The sequence below is a fragment of the Etheostoma spectabile genome, chromosome 16 (genome assembly GCF_008692095.1).
Source record: "Etheostoma spectabile isolate EspeVRDwgs_2016 chromosome 16, UIUC_Espe_1.0, whole genome shotgun sequence".
Lineage (NCBI taxonomy): Eukaryota > Metazoa > Chordata > Actinopteri > Perciformes > Percidae > Etheostoma > Etheostoma spectabile.
In genome coordinates this window covers 28,655,596-28,681,682 of record NC_045748.1, presented here as the reverse complement: position 1 = coordinate 28,681,682, position 26,087 = coordinate 28,655,596, and the positions used below count along the sequence as shown (strand labels likewise).

The window sequence follows — 26,087 nt, the reverse complement described above, 5'->3', positions numbered from 1 at the left end:
AAGATTGCGTTTGTGGTTTCCAGCATTTCCTTTGGTTGTTATTCTACTTGGGACAGTTGTCAGAAAGCAGCAGAAGCCTTCAGATCCTTTACTGCAGTAAAAGTACGTGTATCATCCGGAGAATGTAGTTAAAGTATTAGAAGATGTTAGAAAGAGTGAAGGATCCAAGCAGCTGTGTGTTTCATGGTCTCATCATCTCAGCTGGACCTGGAGCCCTTATATTGTTGCTAGGTTACTTTATAATAAGACATCAGATTATAGAAACTACATGTGGTTAGTGGGCAGGAATCTTAATGTGGAAAGGAACTAGGAACTAAAGGAACTAGGAACTAAAGGAACTAGGAACTAAAGCTGTCAGATGAATGTAGAGGAATAAAAAGTAGAGTATTTCTCTCTTAATATAGCGGAGTAGAAGTAGAAAGTGGCATGAAAAGAAAAAGACTCAAGTAAAGTACAGTTACCTCAACATTTGGACTGAAGTACAGTACTGGAGTAGATGTACTTAGTTACATTCTACCACTGTCAGCAACACCGTAGTTATGGCAACCGCATGTCATTACGTAACCTAATTTGCACTCAAAACAATACAAAAGTTGTAGGGGAAGACAGAAGTTTTATTTCCATGTGTGGGGTACAGTGTGAGGCCCTGGGGGTCGCCCCAGTCGGGGGGGGGGGAGACCCCCATTGCACACGTCACTCACTAACATAACATCAAGTGATCTCTACTGGGGCTCAAGCTCCCATCAACAGGTCCATAACAGCAGTTTAGATTGTGTGTGTGTGGTCTCTGTATAAGCTGTCAAAAAAATAAGCAAAAAATAAATATATGAATATGAAATTTGTTTTTTTAAATCTGTCACTCTGAGTGACCGCAACGTTGTTTATATTCTGCTGGCCAATCAACCAATCAGAGGAATTCTTTCCATTTAGGTACTACACATGAGGCCGATGTGTCAGTCAGTCATCTGTGGAGCTCGGCTTAGTTTTGCATTAACAGCAACCTTTGGACATTGCTTTGTGGTCTTTAAAGTGCCCACATTATAAAAAAAATTAAATCTTTTTCTAGGATTTGGGGTGTTATTTTGTGTCTCTGGTGCTTCCACACACATACACACTTAGAAAAAAACCATCCATGGTGTTCTGAGTGAGATCTGGAAAACTAGTGAGATGTCTCACTCTGGAGCTAAAACAGAGACCTAAACACACAGGGTGAAAACAGGATCTGCAGCAATGTGCAGTACAACAAAAATATGGTGTTTTTTGAAAATGAATCCAGGGAAACCTATTGTGGTACAACCTCAAAATACAATTATGAACCTGAACATGAGCAGAATATGGGCGCTTTAATGCCACTATGTCTAACATGCTACGATTAAAGAAAACATCTCAACTTGATACTAGATTTAGATTTATGCGTTTGTTTCAGGGTCACAGTGACTTTTTTGTCAGTAGCACAGGGAGGCCGAGGCACTACATCTCACACACAGTGGTAATAACTTCAAAATCCCCAAATCAACCCTGTGGACATTAATCAAGTCAAGAGAGAAAACCATTTGCGGTATAATGGTTTCATGCAGACACCTCTGCAGACGCTCCTGTTATTCAGTGTTGTGAACAGAGTGGTAAATTTCTACCAACGTAAAAAAAAAATAAAGAGGCAATATTCTTTCTGATGCATTATTTATGTAAAGCATTCAGACATGTCAGTGGCCGGGTGATTAATCATTAGTCCAAGAGGTTAGTGACCAACTACTGATCATAATGCAAAGATCAATAGCCATTTGAAGTAATTTGATGTTTCAGATTGCTAATTGAGTTAGTTCAGTGAGGTTTTAGTACGGATGAAGGCCAATGATTGGTTAGTTTGCTTGCTGGACGTGCTTTACACTGGTAAAACCACCAGCCAGGAGCAGCCTGGCGTCCTGCGGTCTAAAAGACGCTGTCTGGGCGTCGACGTGGACAGTTTCACCCGCAGCATGGTGGAAGCAGTGGGTGGTAGGAGCGCTGAAGGCAGAACTCGGGACTGGTTCTGGAAGCAGTGGGGCTTCACTGCCCCTTGAACTGAGGACGCCTCTTCTCCTTGAACGCAGCCAGACCCTCCAATCGATCTTTAGTTGGTATCACCTTAAAAAACAACACAAATGTGTTAGGCGTAAGAAAAGATGCACGTCTTCGTCTGAAGCCCAGCTCCGTTAACTTATTCCCTCCAACCTGAGGGCTTTCTGATATTTTGTCAACAAAAAAAAATCCTCAACAGCACAAATTGCAGTCTCCAAAATATAACTAAAGTTGAATCTACACCTCTCTAAAATACTTAGATAACAACCTGAACATTAGGCCCCTTCAGTCCTCTACGCGTCTACACAGAATGTGTTCAGGTACAGTATTTAGAGCAGGTCACCTGTGTCTTGGTAACACCCAGAACAAAAAGGGGCACTCCATAGATGTCTGGCCCTGATCCCCAATTGTTTATAAGAATTTATCTTCGAACTCATATTCGGATGAGATTTAAATATTAGTGATTCTAATATTCACCTCAACCTCAAGTTAAAACATCACACCTTGATTCAGAGTCTCTAAATAATTATCCACAAGACTCTAACCTTCCGTTCCTTTCAAAAGCACTGGAAACACTGGTGGCTCAACAACTGTCAGCCCATCTCCTATGTCCTGCTGTGTCCCGCTACGTCCACCTACGCTCTGCTATGCCACGCTACACCCTGTAACGCCCTGCAGTGTCACTGTTCCATTATCTTTATTGTGACTATTATTGCCACTGTTCATCACCCCCCCAACCGGCCCATCAGACTCCGTCTACCAAGAGCCTGGGTCTGTCCCGGGTTTCTTCCTAAAAAGGAGTTTTTCCTCACCACTGTCGCACTAAATGCTTGCTCTTGGGGGAATTACTAGAACTGTTGGGTCCTTGTAAATTATAGTGTGGTCTAGACCTACTCTATCTGTAAAGTGTCTCAAGATAACTCTTTAACTTGTTATAATTTGATACAATAAATAAAATTGAATATGATTTTAGAATGAAAATTATTTTTATCCTTTTCAGTCTGCCTTCAGGGCCTGCTGCTCCACAGAAACTGAGCATGTAAATGACAACCTTAATAAGGATCCAGAACCTTCTCCTACTGGATCTCATTGCAGCCTGTATTCACTAGTGATCACTATACTCCTGGACCTAATTTGGCATCATGCCTGGCCACTGCATTGGTACACTCTTACCTATACAGTGCGTTTCCTTTAAAATACAGCATCAATATTTCTTTGTATATATGGAGTAGCTCAGGGCTCTGTTCTCGGTCCGCCACTCTTCTCTTTATATTTCACTTCTATATTCCACCGTCTTTGCCGTCACAATGGAACTCCACACTACTAGAGCAGCCTCCGTCTCTCCTCCGTTGTGGCCCTGCCAGACCTTTCAGCAGCCATTGACTCAGTAAACCACCATATCCTCTCTCCCCCCCCCCTTCAATATCTGGAGTTTCTGGCTCTGCACTCTGCGTTACATTCTACCTCAAGGACAATCGCATGGCTTTTCCTACCCCAGCTCTGCTTATCACACGCATCTAAGTCGGTCTTTCCCCCCCGCTTGAAACCCCTGTGACAACCCAAGTCTCAGCTGGACAAGGCTGCTCTGCCTGTCAGTCCGTGACCTCTCCATTACCATTGAAAACTTTCTGGGTGCAACACTGGATGACCATCTGTTCAGCATATTTGCTGAGGTTGATGTGCATAATTCTTATATAATATGTGAACACTCACTCAAGTCAGAATTACTTGAAATGTTGCTCCTCCCATTCTACTGACATGCCAAGAAAGCAGTACAAGTCTTAGCTAGGCTGACCTTATGAAATGAAAACCATATATTTTTTTCATACAGCAGGTTAAATAATTGTATAATAATTCAATTCCTCACCTGGGCATAGCATGCTTCTTCAATTGCCAGACCAGTAGATAAATCCACCTGAAAGAGAACGTGGCATCTCTTAGTGAATGTTCACTCTGTAGCTGAAAATGTCTAAATCTCATGTGACTCACGTTTCTAATGAAAAAAACCATGACATAAATGCTGGCGCATGTTACGGTTTCTCTGATACACAACATGACGGGTTCCTGTAAGAATGAGGGCTGTTTCATTGTTCCTGTAGTTCCTGTGAAGTGTTGCAGGAGGAGTGCTCTGAGTCCCTGCAGGAGAAGTTGGGAGTAACTCCAGTACGATTTTTGGATTTTATGCAAAGAGCCAAACTGCCTCCCTAAGTTCTTACCTTCAAAACACAAAAGGCTATACTTACAGTAGAAGTGCAAAGTCATTCATCAAAATCTGCACTTGGCACTGAATACAGCCCCATTTTGTGTTCAATTGTTGTAGTAAACATACAGATCACACAGTGAATCCAACGTGTGTTTTCAACCTGAGGGGTGGTCTACAATGCTAGTTGGATAGGGCTGGGTTTTGTTTGTGTACTGGCTCCACAAAGCCTGAAGCCCAAAGCCATGAAGATGGTTAGAAACGTGGTGCCAAGTCAAAGTTAATTTCCATCATGCTTTGGCTGAGCGCGACTGGTTTGCAGCTCATCTGGAATCAGCACCTCGTTTTCACCCACCACACTCTACTTAACTAATCTATTAAATCTTTTCAGCGTGGAGGTGGGAGGTGTCTGGCAGACGGCGTCCATATGAATAGACAACCCTCCATCAGGCCATTGCTGAGGCATGTGATGACATCACCGCCCTCAAGTGCCAGGGGTGGAGAAGACACTCCCAAAAGATTCAAAATATGTTCACAGTTTTACCATAACAGTGGTGTGTTATGGTAAAACACGGTAAAAGCAGTCTTGCACTGACGTCTGAGCCTTACCTCGATGCCCTGGTTGATCGCCAGTTTTGCCATCCTTATTGCAATTGGACCCTGTGAAGCCGAGAATGAATTGCATTAGCAAATTATTTTGAATAAGTGCAATATTATAATGCAGTCATTCAATGACAAACACGACCGTGTTACCTGAGGGTTGATCTCGCGGCGAGCGACCAGAGCCGCAGGTAGCAGCGTCTCCACTGGTGTTCTGCTCCACGGAATGATTGGCCAGGCCCAGGCGACCGGCCTCGGCTCCGTCCACCACCCGCAGCAAAGATGAGCTCCTTGGCAAAGAGACACTAATCAGCCTGGGAGACGCTGAGTCCCACCTGGACACACGTGACGAGAGAAGAGACACCAGGATGGAACCTCGACCAGAGACACTGAACACACTGCTCCGAGTTCAAATCTGATCAGAACTGGGCCGGTACCAGATCCTGACGGTAAGTTAACCTTCAGCAATAATATCAAGGTATTGCGGTAATGCAATAACTTTAAAATTTATTATTTTGAAATGTCAGGGTAGACAAAATTCAAGAACACAGTAACTACAATATTCACGACCATTCAACAAAATAGACAATAAATCACAAAACCAAATACATACTGTATATATATAAATGACAACACCATAAGCCCATCATGCACGTCTCTCCCCAGCACAAAGCTTCTTAGGAGCCTCCAGAAAGATAGTTTTAGTGGTTTTGAAAACGTGACTTTTCAAACCCCGGTATACCTTGAAACCGATAACCGGCCCATGACTAGATCAGGAAATTTGTCTTGGACACACAGTGTATCTGCAGTTTAGGCAACACAACATAACGCCGCCCCCACGTGATCAGCGGTAAAACCACGAGGTAGGGCGCAGAGCAGAGAGGTGCATGTCTGCGCCACCACTGCTTCTGAAATCGATTGAAATCTTTTGAACTATGAGCGCAGCACTCAGCGGCGACGCCAGGCCGAGCGCCTGGATGGGCAACTCCGAGGAATAAGAATACACAGGAAAACAATGGATCATGTCTGGCGGCTTACATACAGAACATACAGCGCACAGGCGGTCACGAGTCTGCATGGACACGATCATAGCGCGGTGTGCACAGACTGCAACCAGCCAACACACGTCGGAAACAGTTTGGAAGAGAATCGAGTGCCCCGTTTTCAACCAGACCAGAGTTCTATTCTTTGTTCCGCACCAGAGTTCAGATGAGCTTTCACACCGGTCCAAACCAACCCGACAGTCAAACCCAAATGGTTCATTTTAAACAGAGGCAGGTGTGAAAGCAACCTTAGTGACAGTCCGCTACAGGTGTCTCATATATATATGTCAAACGGCACACTGGAAAGCAGCTCTCAAGATAACTTGTTCTGCACCAAAGTGTTCAGTGACTTTCTCTGTGGGCAGATGGTGTGCCTAAACTTAACTGTCGCCGCTGTAGCTGTATCCCTTCTAGCCACCACATCTCCCCCTGGGTTAATCCGCACGTGCCTCTAAAGTAGTCCCCCTCCCCTTTAAACATGACGTTTAGGTGGCAGGAAGTTCTGAAAACACGCCGTCCTCCATGCGCTTTTCAAAGAGGTTTTATATGATCTCTTTACAGGGTTTCTGCAGGTGTTACCAAGTCAAATTTAAGACTCTTCAAGACCTTTATGAATGAAATTTAGGACCTACAGTTTATCACGACATAAGAAAAATACATTAAAAAAAAGTTAGATTTCAGACTCCAGAAACATTGAAACAATCCCAGATTTCTCGGTTTCTAGTCACCGTGGAAACACATTGCAAAGCGCTGCAGGAGCATTTCAATGAGCAGCAGAGGTAGTGATGCATGGACGTAGGAAAATAAAGACCTCTCTAAAACAATTTAAGACCTAGAACACATTACTTCCGTGGAGTGAAGACTTTTTAAACCCTGCTGTAACCTGCTGCAGTCCCCTGAAGTGCAGAAGTTTTAGACAGCAATAATACTTTCACTGGAGATGATGACATAAAGAATCAAGGCTTACCTGCTCCAGGAATAATTGCAAGTTTGGTCTCAACCAACCCCATCTTGGCAGTATTGGCTAGAGAGAAAGAGCAGTATTACTACTTAGATCTATTATATGATACAATCAACAAAGTACATAAATAAAAATATAAATATATGTATATATATATATATATATATATATATATATATATATATATATATATATCTTAGATTAATTGATCATTCTTTTAAGGTCAAAAACATCACTACTCAACACACAACTACTATAGAAGAACTAAATGGGGTAAAATCATTTAGAATGAGGGAAATCTGAACTGGGACTACGCTTTGTTTCTGGTAAAACCGACTTTCTGCATCTAGAACGCATTTCTAGGAACAGAGAATGCTTTTAAGGCTCTCATCACATCGTCACTCATAATGCATCTGGAAATACAAGTTGTGATGCAGTTTGAAGTTTTCCTTCCTTATTTTGAAAATGATTCCAGCCAGATGTTCTGTTCTGATTGTTGTCTCATGTGTCTGAACGCTGCTGGCTCGTCAGGCTCCCTGATCGGACACTCTGTCAGCACGTTCAGCTGGGATGAAGACTCAAGAAGATATCAGGAGTGCATTAGCTCAGCACACACACACACACACACCCACACACACACACACACACACACACACCACACACACACACACACACACACACACCACACACACACACACACACCACACACACACACAACACACACACACACCAACACACACACACCACACACACACACACAACACACACACACACACACACACACACCACACACACACACACACCACACACACACACACACACACACACACACACCACACACACACACACACACCACACACACACACACACCACACACACACACACACACCACACACCACACGCACGCACGCGCACACGCTGTAATTGCTCCTACTGCTTTGTCAGACTCACCCACCAAACATGTGTGTTAAAGTAACTGTATGTAACTTTTACACATTTCTCAAACTGTGTAATATTCCACCTGATGATCATAAATGACCTGCAACAGCAAACCAGACTAACAGTAAAAAGAGTTTTATATAGTTTTTATTAATGCCTCTTATTAATGCCTTTATAAAACATCTTTGACAATTTGCCAATAATTGAATCTGTACTCTACGGCCACTTTAGTTTTATTTTTTATTATTTTTTGGGCCTTTTTACTTTTATTTGACAGTGACAGTGGATAGACAGGAAAGGTGGGAGAGAGACGGGGAACGACCCGCAGGTTGGACTGGAACCCCGGGCCGCTGCAGGACTCAGCCAACACGGATCGCACTGGGTGAACTACAGACCGCCCCGCATATACTTTAAGCTAGTATTCCTGTCAGTACCCCCTGATCAAAAAAGCCACTGGAAAAAAATACTAAATAAAACTGGAGTTGGTCTCCGGGCGCCTGGCCATGCTCCCATGTATAGAATGGGTTAAATGCAGAGGACACGTTTCTCTGCGCTTAGAAATGACAATAAAGGCACCTTTAACGTTACCTATAACCTCAAAAATAAAGTCCACTGACTTACAGGCAATCCTGATGTCACAAGCAAGGGCCATTTCCAAGCCTCCTCCTAAGGCAGCTCCATCAATAGCAGCGATCGTTGGTACCGGCAGGTTCCCTGTCAGAGAAAAGACAACCAGGTACCCATCAAGACACATCAGACTACTGGTCAACTACACATTATAAAAAACTACATTGATGGAATTTACTTCCCTTCTGACAAAGCCACGCACAAAGTTTGTAGACATCATTACAGATCATTCTTTACCCAGCTCTGTGATGAGTGCTCTGGCTTTGGACACAAACGGTCCCACTTCACTCTGGTGCATCTTGGCCCTCTCCTTCAGGTCTGCACCTGCACAAACCCACAGAGCATCAGCACCCCGCCACAGGCCTGTGGCTTCCTGAAACAGTGTGGTCCACCGCTCCCAGCTCTGGGATCTGCCAAAACCTCGGTATTAAAAAAAAGTCTCTGAACATAAAGCTGAATACAGAATTACACTTACTGGATCCATACCTGCTCACCATCCCTGAGTCGAGATGTCCTTATTATACACTAAGGTATATGTAAAGATTGGATTGGCAAAATGTCTACAACTGAAGTATATGCAGTGAATCAGAAAGACATTTCATTTAAAAAAAAAAGGTACAAAGTGCTCTACAAGACAAATTAAAAATTACAAATCATAAAAAATATTGACAAATTGGTTTAAAAAGGGACAAAACATTGAGCAGAGGAGCCACATTTGAGAAAAAGTCAAATTAAAACCATAGAACATGAAATAATTTAATTTAAATAATAAAATAAATGTTAACAGAATGCCTTTGAATGTAAATAGGTTTTAAGAAGGGACATGAAAGATAAAAGTGAAGTCCGGCCACAAACCCTGAGAAAGACCACGACGACATGGTTTTTGGGGTTGGCAGTACCGCAGGGTCGCCGGTTCAAGTCTCCACACAGTAAGTGCATGAATAGGGATGTTTGTATTTTGGGCCTGTGTGTAATTAGTAACAGAGAAAAAAATGTGTTTCCCCTTGCGGGATCAATAAAGAATGTCTTAATGTTTTTGAAAGCGATTTAAAAAAGGAAAAGCGCCATGCCAGTAAACAAAGAGAGCGTACCTGCACAGAAGATCCCAGGAACCAAACTGCATAGAATCACACTGCGCACTTTGTTGTTCTTCTTGATATCATCCACAGCCTCAAACATCTGAAACACACATTGGTTTTTGGAGGGGATTTAAAAAAGGATTTAAATTTAAAACTCACTTTGTATCAACAAACCCAAATAAGAACAAATTGGAGCATATTTCAAGACAAAATATAAATCATATGAGAGATCAGAAGACACTGAACCGGAGTGCTGGATGCCTGTAACGGTTGTTTTTCCATACACTGTCATCAGAGGCTCCTGCACACGAACGCCTCTGCCAACGTACGCGTGGAAGGGATCATGGGTAACCAAAGGTCACCGAGGCTTGCCGAGGAGCCCGTGTGCACAAATCTTAACAGCCAGGGTCTTTCCTATGTGTTGCAGTATGACTTTAGACTATCTTTTTAACCAGTTTTGTTAGTTGAGATTTTATTTACTCAGTCATAACAAACGTTTTTGTTCATCAAATTGTCAGAAATAACAAAAAAAAGGTCACGGGGGGGGGGGGGGGGGGGGGGGAAGAGTCTGGCACAACCTCCTCTGATTGGCCAGCGCTAGGTTTCTGCTAATGGTGATTGTTCACAAACTCTCACTTAAGATGAGATGAGATGATATAATTTTTAGGTGGGTTGAGATGAAATTTGGGGGGGGATTGAGCCCCCCCTAAAGAGGGTCTACATTGCCCATGAATAAAAAGGTAAATAATACATACCATATTGACCAGATTTTTGCTGATGGCATTTTTTGCTTTGGGTCGATTTATCCCGACGACAACGATACCTGAAAGAGAGTTCCATGGTTCCGTTAATGAAGAGCAGCACGTTAGACATCACATGACACGACGACGTCACAGCACGCATCCTGACCCACGTCCCATCCTGAAAACCTAACGCTGCGTCCCCAGGCAACAGACTCCAGTACAGCAGAGAAACCGAGAAAGATGAAAGCTGTTTCTACCAACAGGATGTCATACAATACTAAATCAAATTAAACTATTCTGATAATCAATTACCCGTTTGTCCAGGTTCTGCAGCGAAAATAATGTGCTGCTTGCTTTCTCCTCCATGACAGTAAATTGATTTTTTTTTTGTATTTAGTTTCTGATGGTTTATAGATCAATTGAACAACTGACTAATCACATCGGCAGATTAATCTATAATGAAAATAATCGCTAGGCTAAGTGTTATAGTGTTATAGTGTTATAGCTTTTGGCATTGTGATGATATGATCTTAACCTTTTATTGTTTCACATATTTTGTACTCAGTCTACCATTATTACTTATTAGTGTTGGAATGATTTGCTTTAGTCCCGATTCAATTCTTTCCCGATACATGGGTGCTGATTGGATTTGTATTGGGATTTTCATTTATCGCAATTCTAGAAGTATTGCGATTCGATAGTATTGAGTATTGGGATTTAACAAAAACAAAAGTTGAACAACACACTTCTAGAGACAATATATCATGAGACATTTCTAAAATGAAAATTATTTTTAAAAATCACGGCAAAAATAATTACGATGCATAGGATTTTACTCCACAGCCCACTTCTGAGAGGTTTGCAATATGCAACCATAGACCGCAATATCTACACAGTCTATGTATGCAACTCAGTTGGTTGTTATTACGTAAAAAAAGATGACGTCAACGCGTACACTCTATTTTGATACCAGAAGGCTGGCATGGCAGACTTCACATCGATTCACAGTCCATTCCCGGTTGTTAGCAACCTACCGGGACCTTCCGTTTAGACAATAATTACACTTTTTACTTTGCCAAACTTTGACTTTTTAAGTCTTTAAAAGACTTACCGGCGTCTTCTCCGTCCAGGTATCGGACGCGCAGGTCCTCCTTCGGGTCCGAGCTGTAGTGTCGTGTCCCTGCTCCGCGACCATAGAGGCCAGAAGAAGGCGAGACGTTCCCGGGGAAAGCGTCCTGTCTCGGGCAGGAGAAGGCCGCGGCCAGCCGACACACGCCGGCACGGCCCGGTGCCTTCACGCGGAAGCCTTGCAGCAGGGCTCTGTGTCCCACTAGGACCGCCATGCTGAGGACCATGGAGGACGCAGAGCCGCAGTGACTTTCAACTGTGAACCCGGTCACGTGGTGTCGTCACGTGATGTGGTTGCAGTCGGTACGGGACGCAAAATGACGAGTCCCACTACCCGAGTATGGCTGACGTTTAATCAAAGCCCGCCAACCGTCTGCTCGCGCCAATGCTAGCTACACTTACATCATAACACCGTATGGCCTAGTGAAAATTATATTATCATGTAATGGTAATTAAAGATATATCTAATAACATTCTTACTTGTAGAAATTGTATTTCAAGATATCTACAACTGAACATACTAATTCCATTAATATATCTTAAATCCTTAAAAAGTAGGCTATAAGTGGCCGTTTTAACATGTATTAGCTAGACTGGAGATTTATTGCAGATATCCCTATTTAATTCTCCCTTTCAGTTTCCACGATGACAGTCTTTTGACACAAAAGTATTTAAAAGTTTTGCATATACTGTGTGTACATGTATTTTTTTCTTTTGGGCTATGATCATACAAGATGTCTTCAGCGTAACTTGACAACAAAGAATATGTAAAATATCTTATTACCATACGTTTGGGATATCTTATCACCGTCAGTTCTGCTCGGCAAATGCATTCACAAATGCTATTTTTGTGAATATGCTGTATATACTATTGTTTTGACTGAGGGACCTAGTGGCTGATAATACACCTCCCACAGATGTTTTAGAGATGGGGAAATACCTGAGCAGAACTGTAGACTGACATTAAACCACCAACTTGGTTGTCTGCTGTGAGAGCTCACTGTCTTAAGACTTAAGAACATGTGACAAAATCAATATCAGCCAACTATTTTTTTTTGACTCAAATAATTTTATCAGCCTCAAATCTCAAGTATCAGTCAGGTATACTGAGATTCGGATCCTTTGTAAAACAAACAGAAATACACAGAAGAGAATATACTTAATTCAGTGGCAATGCATTTATTATAAACAAAAACTCACGTTTACAATAGAGCATGTGAAAAGTGTTCAGATACATGTAGTTTAACTTCAGGCTGCTGGGCAAATGGAGTTATCATCATCATAATAATCCAAACTATGACAACATATGCACACGCCATTCTTCGTCTAGGGTTGGCTGAAGTCAGCGGTTTGAAACTGACTACAGAGAAGACCAGGAGGTATGATGTAATCCCCCCCCCAAATGGGTATATGAAATTAATAAATACATCATGATGAAGCCCTGACAGATCTGTTTACAATTACCAGAACTATACTCAGTGATGTTTCTTGGGGGGATGGGGGCCTTGAACCCCCTCTGGCCCCCCTAACTGAATGTACTGGACTCTTGATATTCAAATGTTATTGATCTAGAAGTTGCAAACACCTGAAGATAGAGTGGGTCTGAGCTTCAGAAACCTGTCAGACACTGTGTTCAGCTCCATCAGATGGTAATCCTTATTCTTGGTACAACCAGCAGACCGGAACGTTTGAACCATCAACAGAAACCCTCTGAAAACTAAAGAGAAGTGATGCTGTCTGGCAAACGGTGAAGCCGTGCACCACAGCCTATTTCAAAGTTCCACTGAGCTTAGGTCAAGCCGAAGATCTGGAACGTTCTGCGTGTTACAACGACCGCAGAGCAGCAGTGAAGTTGTTTCAGCTCGCTGCTGGACTGCAGAGACACGGTCAGTGAATGCAACATGTCCAAGAACCCGGTACCGTTTACCCAAGGGACGAAGTAAGCGCATCATCATGGTCAACCAAGACCAGAGAGGCAACAGAAGAGCAGTGTTTTACAGGTCCCGGTTTTAGTTTCCTGAAAAGAACGGCGTCATTACTAATAATTATAGGGAAAATAGCAGGTCCCTAAAAAAAAAAAAGAAGCTCCATCTTTGTTTGAAATAGTGCAGTATGTTCAGCTGACTAAATTCTAGGTTCCATCAGCAGTTTAATTGAATTATAATTGGTTAGATTACCAATTAAACATATTTTCCCCATAATAAGTACCAAATGACAACATTCCTTCCAGGAAATGTCTTTAGAAACGACAAACCCATAAAATGAAGCAGCAGAGAACTTAATCAGACGTATGGACTGGAAACCTGTCCCCACACCAACACACATATGGATACAAGAACATTACTACATTAGTAAAAACAGATTTCAGTTTTAAAGCAAATAATGTCCAAACCTTTGGCAACATTTATCACTTTGCCCCCAGCTGAAATATGATGTTAATAATGGGGGGGGGGGCTTTTCCTGCTCCACAAACACCAAAGCAACAGTGTTCAGTGACAGCAGTCATGAATCATTTGGTAAAATAAAAATAAAAGCTTCACACATTAATATCCTACACATTGATGTCTGTCACAATCATCAATGAACAATCTACTGTAAATTCATTCAAACAGTGCCCACAAACCCTTTGTTTAAATTCAGTGTAATGTATAACTCACCACTAACCTAATCCCTGAAGAGTCATGTCATCCTCACCATTCTGCGGTTTTTTCTAACAGAAGTACTGTTTTCAATCACCAATTCATTCCAATCTCTTTAGCTTTGACCTTATTTTCTATCCCTGATTACGCACAATTAACGGCAATTTTATTGAAATCACAATATGGACTAGTGCAATATTCAAGAGTGTGCAATATTTGTTTAAGGCAACGTGTGTGTCAAATAAATGTACAACCCCAGTCTACAAATCCCTATGCTACAGAATGAAGAGAGAATCTCTGTCTGGTACAGATCCTCGCATTAATCACACTATGATCATCTTACATTTTGAAATTTTAATAATTTAATGAAAATGAGAATGATACAAAAAGGATCATTCCCTCCACGCCCCGCCCATGTCCTACGATGAAAAGTTTTTCTTTTATTACATTTTCATTGGAGACATCTTAAGATGACACCACCAAGTTTGAAGTTGATCTGATGAAATCTCTAGGAGGAGTTAGTTAAAGTACGACATGTGGAAATGATCAAAATCACACTAATTTCAAACTTTCAAATCAAACTGGCAGACTTCTGTTTGGTTTAGTGGGGGGGCTACAATGGAGTTTTATGTCCGTCCTGCCATGCTACATATGTGTACCAAGTTTTGTTGGTCTACTTTAAACGTACTGCAGGGGCTCATTTATTTTTTATTTGTAGGGGGCGCTAGCAAACCATTTTTGCACCTATTCCCGAAACCCGTAAATCACCAGACTTGATGCGACCACCTATTTTGGTGAGTTTTTCAATATGTTAAGCCCCTAAAAAAGGCAATTCATTTGCAGTACTAATAATAATTCCTTTAGTTTCAAAGAATCAGCCCTAATAATTAAACAGCAACTGAAACCAGTATTTGTGTTAGAGATGAGAAACTAAGGAGCAGAGGGGTGACAATGACATGTACTGATGGGATTAGAGCTGTGGCATTGTACATTTTAATGAACTTACCTTGTGAACTACAGTACAGGCAATTCCACGCTGTCTCAATGTTTTTTAAATCAACATATACTAGCAAACAGCCTTTGCTCATGCTCCAACAACTTAATCAATTGAACAGCTTCTATTTGAAAAGTTACGATAATGGAAACATTGTTTAACTCCAATATGAACCACACAGTGCAACAGCAAATACAGTGGAAATGCTAAAAAAGAAAACACAGAGGTCATGCAGAGGACCATCCTTGTGCTAATGACTCATGCTGATCAGTGGGGCTGTTGGTTGCCTCGGTCCCGGACCCTTGCTGTGCTGGGATCAGTCTTTTCAGAGAGACCACTGTTGCAGACGGGCAGCCAGGGCCGGCCTTAGATACAAGTCCTCAGCATGCGAGTGCACATCGGACCGAACGCTTTTGTTTGAGACCGGGCTCTGGGTCAGTCTGCTACTCTGGCAGCCCTTCTGCGGGGGCTCTGTGCTGCTTTTATGCCACTGCTCAGACGGCTGGCTCCAGTACTGCATGTTGGTGACCTGTAATGACAAAGGGCACGGGGACAACTGGTGCCCTCTGAAGAGTCCCGAGTGCTCCGGTAGCATCCTCCCTCAAAAACCCTGACGGGAGAGGAGGACCTTTCAGAAGACTCGTATTCAGGGTCCACGGACTCCACTTTGATCGGGATGGTTCTGGCTTTGATACGCAGTTTATGGGGCAATGCCGAAGAACTGGCATCTGGCACTTTGTGTGTGGAGACAATGACACTTCTCGGGTCAGCTGCAGACGGCTTCAACCCTTTGGGGACCCGCTGCTCGTCCTCGCCATCTGAGGATTTGCTCACAGCGCCGTCGTCTGAGCTCCTGGGGGAGTCACTGGAGGACCTGGTGAGCTGCAGGAAGGAGGCCGGCTGGGAGTAGACTGCAGACAAAGGGCTGGCCGTGTAGTTTCTGTAGAGTTCGTAGGGACTACTACGCTCTTGTGCATAGCTGCCATTCTCTGCTGGTTCCTGCTTGACCTCTGCAGGCCTGCAGATATCAAAACTGCCCTTAGTTGCAGTGCGTGTCTCGAGCGTGTGGGGGGAGTGCTTGATGACTGATATGCAGGTGCTGCGCAAGTGAAGAGGCTCCGAAACCCTGCGGACGAACTTTGGCCGGCGTCGGGTGGAACCAACTCCTGGTAGAGGTCGATGGCAGGGGAGCTGGATAACTTCTGCACTTCCTGGGCATATGTTGCCAAGCTCACCAGGCCGAACCTCAGCTTCAGCGACAGCAGCTCGGCCTTGAGGGAGGCGTTTTCCTCTCCGAGGGCGATCAGCTTGTTCTCCAGCACCATGTCGTTTATCCTCCGTTTCTCCCGGGAGCGCTTGGCCGCCTCGTTGTTTTTGCGACGCCTCTCCCAGTAAACGGTGTCTTTTTTCTCCTCTGGGATAAACTCTCTTTTCCTGCGACAGGAACTTTTTGTTTTGAAAGGAATACCGGGGATTTTTGGGCCTATCGCGTCTCCATTAGTCCCCTGTAAAGCCAGGACCAGGGCATCCTCTCCACTGTAGGACTCACTGGAGTCCACCTCTTGCTTGATGGATTGCATTTTATCCCTGTTGGCTACTGTCAATATGAGAACAGGTCTTTAACTGTACATCATCATGCTTGGGTGCAGCACTAGTAACTTCCACATCGGATTAATCCACTTGAGTTGAGGAAATCTGTGGAATAACAGACCGTGAGACAGGTTTTAGATGTCAGTGTCAAGTTAACCATATTCTAAGTAATGCATTTCCATCAAGGTAGGTACTATGTCTCAATCTCAGATTACACAATATGAATCTAGATACACAATCTGATTGATTATAGATGCATTTGTAGGGTTATGAGTCAATATTGATGTTTCATAATGATTCCGATTAGATTCAGTAATATTTTATGTGTGTGTTGCTTTTGAGCTACTATATAAAGAAACATCAACATTTCCAAAATACAATTTCAATTTAAGAATTTGAAATGCTGCACACATACATTACACATCTACTTCGATCTGGTGCAGATAGAATAAGGGAATATTATTTTGTTCTTTCTTATAACCCAGAACAATGACAATTTCCATTTTAAAAAATGTATGTGTGCGTCCTTCCCCTCATCTGTCCCCCACTCCCTCTTCCATCCCTTTGATCAATCCATATGGACAATATTTGTCTTTGTTTTGTGTCTAAGTGACTGATGGGAACAACAATCTTTGACAGCGGTCCAGCGTTAAGTGAGATTGCTGCAGTCGGCAGCTCCAATGTAAATTAATTGTCCAGCTTGTATTTTGCCACTGACCGACTTAAATTAATATTCTGACAATATTATGGAAAGAGATTCTAAAGGAGTTTGACTTTTCTGGTAAAGAGTAAGATCCTTTTTTAAACATAGTAAATTCAGGGAAATTGTGTTTGTTAAACCCACCAGACTCCATGTAAATAAACAGTCATTTCAGCATCGTAAAACTCACTTCATTTAAAGTCAACAAACAAAATAAAACTATGAAAAGACGTTTTGGGTCGGCTTTTCACTTTTACAACCATCACAACTCTAGTTTTGGTTGAAATAAACACGTACTTTACCTAGTTACATGTGTAAATATGTTGGCACTATACACAATAAAAGTTTTTTTTATTTTGTTTTTTTTTAAATGGAGTCTGGTGGGTTTAGATGGCTTCAGAGCAGTTTCAGGTTAAAGAGAAAGAATCAGAATCAGCTTTATTTGCCAGGTATGAGTACACATACGAGGAATTTTAATTGGAATTTGTGAGAAGTTGTTGTTCAAATTCTTTGGCTAAATCCTGGATCTTCACAATCCTACATACAGCACCTTTAACACTGGACCAATTTCAAAGATTGTTGATCCCATCAGTCACTTACACAAGTCAGACTCAGTGTGTGTGTGTGTGTGGGGGGGGGGGGGGTCTTTTTTAATTCATTAAAAGAAGAATTCCAGTTGATTTCAACATGTAGCTGTTTTTTTAGGATTTAGCCATTTAGTTGTGTTAATTCAGTGCACAGACCTCTGTTGATTTCCTGTTTTCCAGTGAAGTCCACACTAGTCGATTGTCACAACTTTTCTGCCTTTCTGTCACATCTACTGCAGTCAGATTCACTGTGTTCACTTGGAAGGAACCACTGCACATGGCCATGTACTGGTAATGACATGTTGAACATGTTTAGAGGCTAAAAACACATTTATAACTTGCCCTGTTGAAGCCTGTTGGGTGCTAACTCTAGCAGGAGGATAACTCGGTGTAGGCAGCACCGATTGGTTTCATTTGTCTCTCTACTGACAGCACTACACATTTCAAAAAAACAGAGCTACATGTTGAAATTGACTGGAATTCTCCTTTAAATCATCATTCTTTATCGGTTCTCAAGCAAATAAAACGCTGATACAGATAATCTACTGACTGCCAAAAAAAAAAAACTACACAAAAACATAGGAAAATAGGGTCCAGGTTGATTAATCTAGAAAATAATAAAGGAATTATTAGGAGCATCTCCAAATACAAACCTTCTGTTCTTTTTGCTTCTTAAACTAACAGTTAAGCATTGATCACAGAAGATAAAGTATTAATAAAGTCTCATTAATTCTAGCCCACTATCACCTGAAGATCAAATTTGCATGTACATACATTTTAAAGTTATTCCTACTCCTATCTGCTTCAAAAAAAGCAGTTTAGCCTGTTTTGGGGCTTCTAAGCTCCCATACATCCAGAGGAGACCGAACAAAGGACTCCAGACAGCTGGGATGGTAACACGTGGCCCTGCAGAGTGTCAAACACACACACAGACAGACAGACAGACAGACAGACAGACAGACAGACAGACAGACACAAGGCCTGTAACCGCCGGCCAACAGCACACACAGGCTGCAGAAAAATGTTGGCTTATGGAAATAAAGTTAATAATAGAAATACAGGTTAGGGTGTGGTTACATTTCCCAGCCCCCAAAAATGTCTCTCCTGACTTTGTGTCCTCATTTGTCCTGTTGAGGGTCTGCATTTAGGAATCATTGATTAAGGGATAAACATTATTAATAAATGACAAGTAGACTAATGTATGGTTGCTATGGAATGGACTTATTACGGTGTGGCCCTAATGAGATTTAATACCCAAACAAGCCCACTAGACAACTTGCAATTCTGTTAAATAGTGCAATGCTGATGTTACCATATGCGACTGATTCACCATTTGGATTGTTTTCTTCTTCTATTTTCTGAGATTAAGTGGGGGGGGGGGTATTACAGATGTGGAGATTTGATTTGGCGCAGCACGGCTGGGCTTACTTATTTAGGGATGGGAGGATCTTTTCTAAGGAGGCAACATATGACTAAATATTGGATCACACGTGATAAAAATGGGTGGTTAATACTGCAACGTGAGCTTGATTTGGGTGGGGGGGTCACCGTCGGTTCAGCCGCGACAGGCCGGTGGGCACATGAAGGGGGAATCCGGGCCGGGCCGGGCCGCAGCGGACCGTCAACACGTCCTATTGTCCCAGATGCCTTCATTGTGTCTTTATGACATAACAAACTGTGCCCCCCCACCCCCAGCCTCCGACTGCCAGCAGTTTCTATGGCTGCAGACATTATGCAATGTTTACCTATGTGGCATATGCTGTTCTGCTTTGCATAATATTATGTAAGCTCAAATAGGCCTATATCTTAATAAATGCAAATAATGCTTCAGATATTTTACAGGCTGAGCTGAGACGATGTGGCCATTGACATCATCTACGCCCCAGAAAGTAAGCGGTTGTAATGTGCAGTATTATCGGTTAATAAAGTTACAGAAGAGGTTGACTTGTTAGCAATAACTTGCTGGCTCCCGAGCCAAAGACAGCAGCCACACGGCTTTGCTAACACACTCTGGGTTACAGCGCTGTCGCAACCCGTAAACTCTGCTACTGTAACCGGCAGGCCTACGGTCTATGGACCGAGAACAACCCAACACTGGGCTCCGTTCTCCGGCTTTTAGCAGCCGAGCACACGGACTAGGCTCCTAATACAGTCCCGTCACAGTCAGCTAATGACAGCCGAGATAAAAACGTTACACACTGCCTCGAACTTGAGCTTGGTTTCACCTTCAATGCGAATGTTAAAGTGGGCTTTACGAGCGAAAGCACGGAGGTTAGCGACGTGACCCAGATCAAAGCTCTGCGCCGCCGGGATTCTGGGACTTTCTTCCGAACGCGTTAACACACCTCTAACGCCACAGTGGCTAAATGTTAACCTCAGATTAAAACGGTACCTTTTCTAGCACCTGGTTGGAGGGTTGGTCTGGTTTCCGCCGCGTATCAAGCACTGAGAAGAAGTTGGGGTTTCCCATCAGCTAATGAGGAAAGAAGTGTCGATGAAAATCCTCCAAGTTGCGAAGTACCTGGCTCTCCTCCCGGGGCTTTTTCCTCTCAAGGTGGCTACTGTCTCATGATCTGTGTTAGTAGGTCAGGGGCTGGTTAAGTGTATTGGCAACGTGAGATGAAATGACAGCAACTGCAGCCAATAGGAACGCAGCATTTTCCAAAGTTTAGCCAATGTCGTTTGGCTTCAGCAGAGAGCTCAAATCTCATATAAAATGTTGTCGTCATCCACTGAGCGTGTGGTGCCTTCAGGTGCGTCAGGTCGACAGCCTTCCCTCCAGGTATTCAACTTAGAAATAGATTTGCTTCTTAAATCACTTCATAAAATTAAAAATAACCAAAAAATGATAGGCTTCTGCGTCTCCTCTACACAATCTAGAAATCCTCAACAGTTTCCCTCTTTGTTTAGTTTTTTGTTTTTGTATGCATCTTATTTTTTTATGGACACATGTTTTTTTTTATTCCATGACAATGTATGATATTTTGCGTATTTGTATCTTTAAGCATCAATAAAAAATAAATAAATAAAAAGGTGTGTCAGTTCGAATTGAGAACAAATGCAGTTTTTGCACTAATGAACCAGAATCAATACATTCAATTATGCATTATAGTGTAAAACCATTCCAAATATCAAAATTGACTGTAAAAAAAATCTTCTTCTTTTATTTATTGAACGTGATAATTTGAAAGTTGAATTCATTGTCAACTTATTGAATTTTATCGGGCAAATTTTAAAAAATGCAAAACAACAAAGGTTACCACCCAATTTCACTGCTATTTTATGTATATTTAAAGAATATATTAAGTCTCTCCAACTTATAGACACAATAGTTAACTTTTAGAAGAACTATGTATATTCATTTAGTCTCTTATTGCAATTTGATATCGTTTGATCATCCCCTCCTACATATTCTTTGTTATTGACATTATTCTCTGTTTATTTAAAGTCATATTATGGTTTTCTGTGGATCATTATGTTGAGTATGTGTCTGAAATGTTGCATATTTGGATGTATTTTCTGAAGAAAGTTGTGAAAAAGGTGCGTCAGCTCCAAATACTGAATCAATAACAATACTCAGAAAGATACCATAACTAAAGCACCACCCCCTTCATAATGTCATACAGATATATTCTGATTTTTTAAATTCTGCATTCAAATATGACTTAAAGGGACTGTCTGTAACTTTTCCACCTGATGATCAGAAATGACCTGTAACAGCAAACCAGACTTATTTTAAATTATCTGCTGTAGTTCTGGCGATACTGGGGCAGGACGTCACAGGTGTGTGTGTGTGTGTGTGTGTGTGTGTGTGTGTGTGTCTGTTGGGGGGGGGGGGTATTGCAGCTCTGTGTTGTGTTGCATTGCCCCATTTGCATTGGCTGTTCACCGTGGCAAATTCCACACAAGTGTGCTCGTGGTTCTGTGATTCTCATACAGCCCGGGGCCTCTAGGGGGCCCTGTTGGATCGCCGGGGACACTGGCTCGGAGTCTCCATCCCTGGCTTGTACCTGGAGGTTCAGAGTTAAGATGGCTGCTGCATACCAGAGTCTCTGCTCAAGTATGTGTTCCTGGAGAGCTCCCATGGCTGTTTTGATGTGACGCCATCGTGGTTTCACTGTAGATTCCCAACGCTAGAGGCAACGCCAAAGGGGGGACTCTGGTTTGAGAGTTTTCGGTTTGAATCCCATTGTCTGCATTCAACACACGTTTAGGGAAATAATTAACTGTGTCATAATGATTCATTCTTCCAGAAGAAATTACAATACAATTTATTTAGTGTTCAATCAGGGGCTGATCACTGAGACCTATGAATGAAATAACAGCAAAGGAATTTGAAAGTGTGTGTATGTGTGTGTGGGGGGGCATTATCCCCCTTGTCCCCAGTGGAAATTATGCCCTAGGGGAATGCAGCAGATCAAGTCCTCAATACATGAGCCTGTACAGGGTAATGAACAGTGGACACCCCATCATAGCTTTATATTTCACTAAACAAAGATAAAACGCTGTGATACTGTCAGAGAAACACTGAGCACTGAGATTCTATGGCTGCGCCCTCCCATCGAAGGCAGGCGTCCAGCAGCTTCAGGTTGTGCAGAAGGAGCTCTGACCCCCCCACTCTGGGAGGAAGCCGTTCCTCTTCCTCTGGGCCCAGATGGAGGCTCCCTAGAGCTCCAAACAGCTACACATTTACTTTTGTTAACTTAAAGCTGTTAACTTAACAACTCCTGAATGCAAAGGCTTCGTTAGTGTCACTTTTAGAAAGTACTTCTCAAGACAATCTCGAGGGATTTTATTTGACGCTGTCCACTTTTGAAGCGATGGAATTGTTCTTAAAGCGCCCATATTCTGCTCATTTTCAGGTTCATTATTGTATTTTGAGGTTGTACCAGAATAGGTTTCCATGGTTTCATGTTCAAAAACACCATATTTTTGTTGTACTGCACATTGCTGCAGATCCTGTTTTCACCCTGTGTGTTTAGGTCTCTGTTTTAGCTCCAGAGTGAGACATCTCCCTTCTATCCTATCTTTGTTTGGAGCTGCACATGCTCAGTAGCTCGGTAAGATCCATCTGCTAGATAACTCTTTCTCCAGCTTTGGTCAGTCCAAGGCAGGATCAGCTGGGAGACTTCTTCTAGACCAGGGCCACAACAGGGACAGGAAGTAGAACAGGGACAGGAAGTAGTTCTTTTGGAGATTCTGGTCAACTAGTGGCTGTTGGAGCAGTGTTTTCCATTGAGAACGAGCTAGCATGCTACGGTTAGCCACCTCGTCTCCAGTGACGTAGAAAGCCGTGCAGATGTTGGACAGCTCACCTGGAGACTGAGGACAGAGGACATTCAGAAACCAGATCAGAGGACATTTAGAAACCAGATCAGAGGACATTCAGAAACCGGATCTCACTCAAAACACCATGGTTAGTTGTTTTTTCCAAGTGTGTGTGTGTGTGTGTGGAAGCACCAGAGACACAAAATAACCCCCCAAATCCCAGAAAAGGGGATTTCTTTCTCAATATGGCCACTTTAATCCATCTGTTTCAATCTGTTGGTTGTGTACTGTGAATATGTTTTGTGCCATGTTTATTGTGTTGTTGTTGTGTGGTTTCCTGAACCGAGGAACAAGAAAGAACTCTGGACGGATACTCTTGTGGATGTTCAGATGTCTTGGGAGTCACGTTGTGTGTTTGAACACCACATTATATGCTCGGGGTTTGGGCTGTTTTGTGTAATGTGGTCTCGACTTTCTCCAGAAATGTGGATCTAATACACAATGTAAGAGTATACAATGTATCTGCTGCATGACTGTGTAACTCACACTACGTAGTTCTTTTCAAAATTAAAATTGGATGATCTTTATAGAAAGGCCTGACCAGGGACTGGGGGTGCAATTTAGAGGATTGACTAGAAACCTTTCAGGTAACACATCTACACATTCCCCTTTTGTCAGCTCAGACCTTTGGAATGATACATGCTAGGCTACCTGTCTACAAAGGTCCCATGGCATGAAAATGTTGCTGTTTTTAACTCAAACATGAGATATAATTTCATATAAATGAGGTACTTACCATGAAGTCCAACAATATGTGGAATACTAGTGGGAACATGTTGAGAAGGGGGGGTAGTGGGTGGTATGGCGCCCGCTCTACCAACTGAGCTACCTGGGCACCCAAAGTGTTATAATATACTATTATAGAATATTATGATGTTTCTTATCCCTAACAGATGCATGTAGGAGCACTGTAACGTAGTTTGGCGATGTGGAGCCAATTGTAGATACTTAGCATACTACTGGGGGTGTTAGTAGTATAGTACTTCATATCATATCATTCATGCAGATCATATGTTCTTCTCCATGTAAAAAGTAACAATAAATGTACTGGAATAACAAGTGCAATATTTTCTTCTGACATGTAGAGGAGGAGAAATAGAAAGTAGTAATGGCTGACTTAGAGCTGGGGGGTATGGAGAAAATCAAATGTCACAATATTTTTTAACCAAATACATCAATGTCAATATTGAAGGGTTGACTTTTGGAGTTTTCAAAAAATATTAACACAATGAGAGTTAATAAATAATCATTAGGAATGTGCAGACAATGACTAAGCGGGTAAAGACAAATAATAGAACAGCTAGAAGAGCCTGGGAGGATCAGGAAATGACATCACTTTACTGGAATGCAGCCTTCACAACCAGGAAAGACTTGTGTCATATCACAATATTATAATATCCAAAATTGAAGAGGATATCTAGCCTCATATATCCCTGTCAATATGATATGGATATATTGCTCAGCCTGAGGCGTCGAAAGGATCCAGCTGAGGTGGTTGGGACATCTGATAAGGGGGCCTTGGGGAAGACCCCGGACTAGGGGGAAAGATTGTATCTTTACCCTGGCCTGGGAACGCCTATGGAAAAGCAATATTCCCAAATGAACACACAGCTATGTTTTGTGAAATGAAGACCTTTGATTGAAATTTCTTTTAATAGTACTTCTTTGGTGGTATTTACGTCCTTTAAAATTGCTAACGATCATTCTGAAAGAATCCCATCCAGGGAAGAGTCCAGCTTGTTTCTGTACACTCTTTAATTGGAGGTGTGGTCAGGGCCGGTATCAAAACTATTACGATACCCAGCCCTACTTCAGTCTCCCCAACGCATCATCAACCCAGGAAACAGGAAGAAGGTGGTACGCTGCTGTTCTTACACACGGAGGGTCCTATCTTGCACCCGGCGCAACAAAGCCCAACACAAGTTTCTTTACTAACTTAAGACCGACGCAGTTGTCGATTTCCCACCCAGCATCCACCTTGTTTAAATAGAAAATACACCTGCGCCCATCTTTGCGCCCATGGGTGTGCTGTTCTCACAAAGACGTGTGTTCAGGTGCATTCTGGGCATGCTGGTTTACAGGGAGGTGTGTTCAGGTGCATTCTGGGTGTGCTGTTCTTACAGGGAGGTGTGTCCGGTGCATTCTGGGCGTGCTGGTCTTACAGGGAGGTGTGTTCAGGTGCATTCTGGGCGTGCTGGTCTTACAGGGAGGTGTGTTCAGGTGCATTCTGGGCGTGCTGCTCTTACAGGGAGGTGTGTTTAGGTGCATTCTGGGTGTGCTGGTCTTACAGGGAGGTGTGTTTAGGTGCATTCTGGGCGTGCTGCTCTTACAGGGAGGTGTGTTCAGGTGCATTCTGGGAGTATTGCTATCTTGAGGCAGCGTGAAGGGATCCCACCATTGACCGACAAAAACCTCTACAATCACTAATGCAGCATTTATTGTTATTTTAACAGAGAATTAGTAAAATACGACAAGACTCTTGCACAGCGCACACACACACTATGCTAGTTACACACACAGAGACGCACAGCAGCACACACACACACGCAGAAGATTAAAAATAAAAATATGACGTGTAAATCCTCCATCATAACAGCAATGCTCCAAGGTCCAAACGCGCCTGGCTGGAATGGGAGAGGACCTCTGATTGGCTGTTAAAGGGAATGGGAGAGGACCTCTGATTGGCTGTTAAAGGGAATGGGAGAGGACCTCTGATTGGCTGTTAAAGGGAATGGGAGAGGACCTCTGATTGGCCGTTAAAGGGAATGGGAGAGGACCTCTGATTGGTTGATTGCATGTTACCCAGAACTCACCTCTGATTAATGTACAACCCTTTAGAACCATGCACCAGGCCCACAGACCCTGTTTTCC

General features: G+C 42.6%; 1 protein-coding gene and 1 pseudogene across 1 annotated transcript; both read right to left on the bottom strand.

Annotated features, from left to right (window-relative positions):
• Positions 1-659: 659 nt before the first annotated feature.
• LOC116704658 (methylglutaconyl-CoA hydratase, mitochondrial-like) lies at positions 660-11,679 on the bottom strand (annotated as a pseudogene).
• Positions 11,680-12,534: 855 nt separating this feature from the next.
• On the bottom strand, positions 12,535-20,514 carry LOC116704657 (nuclear factor interleukin-3-regulated protein-like). Its single transcript, XM_032540259.1, is given in 5 exon segments — positions 12,535-15,360; positions 15,363-15,572; positions 15,575-16,135; positions 16,138-16,706; positions 20,281-20,514. Coding segments are annotated over 4 exon segments (1,347 nt in total). The 5' UTR covers positions 16,592-16,706; positions 20,281-20,514; the 3' UTR covers positions 12,535-15,238.
• Between the last annotated feature and the right edge of the window lie 5,573 nt (positions 20,515-26,087).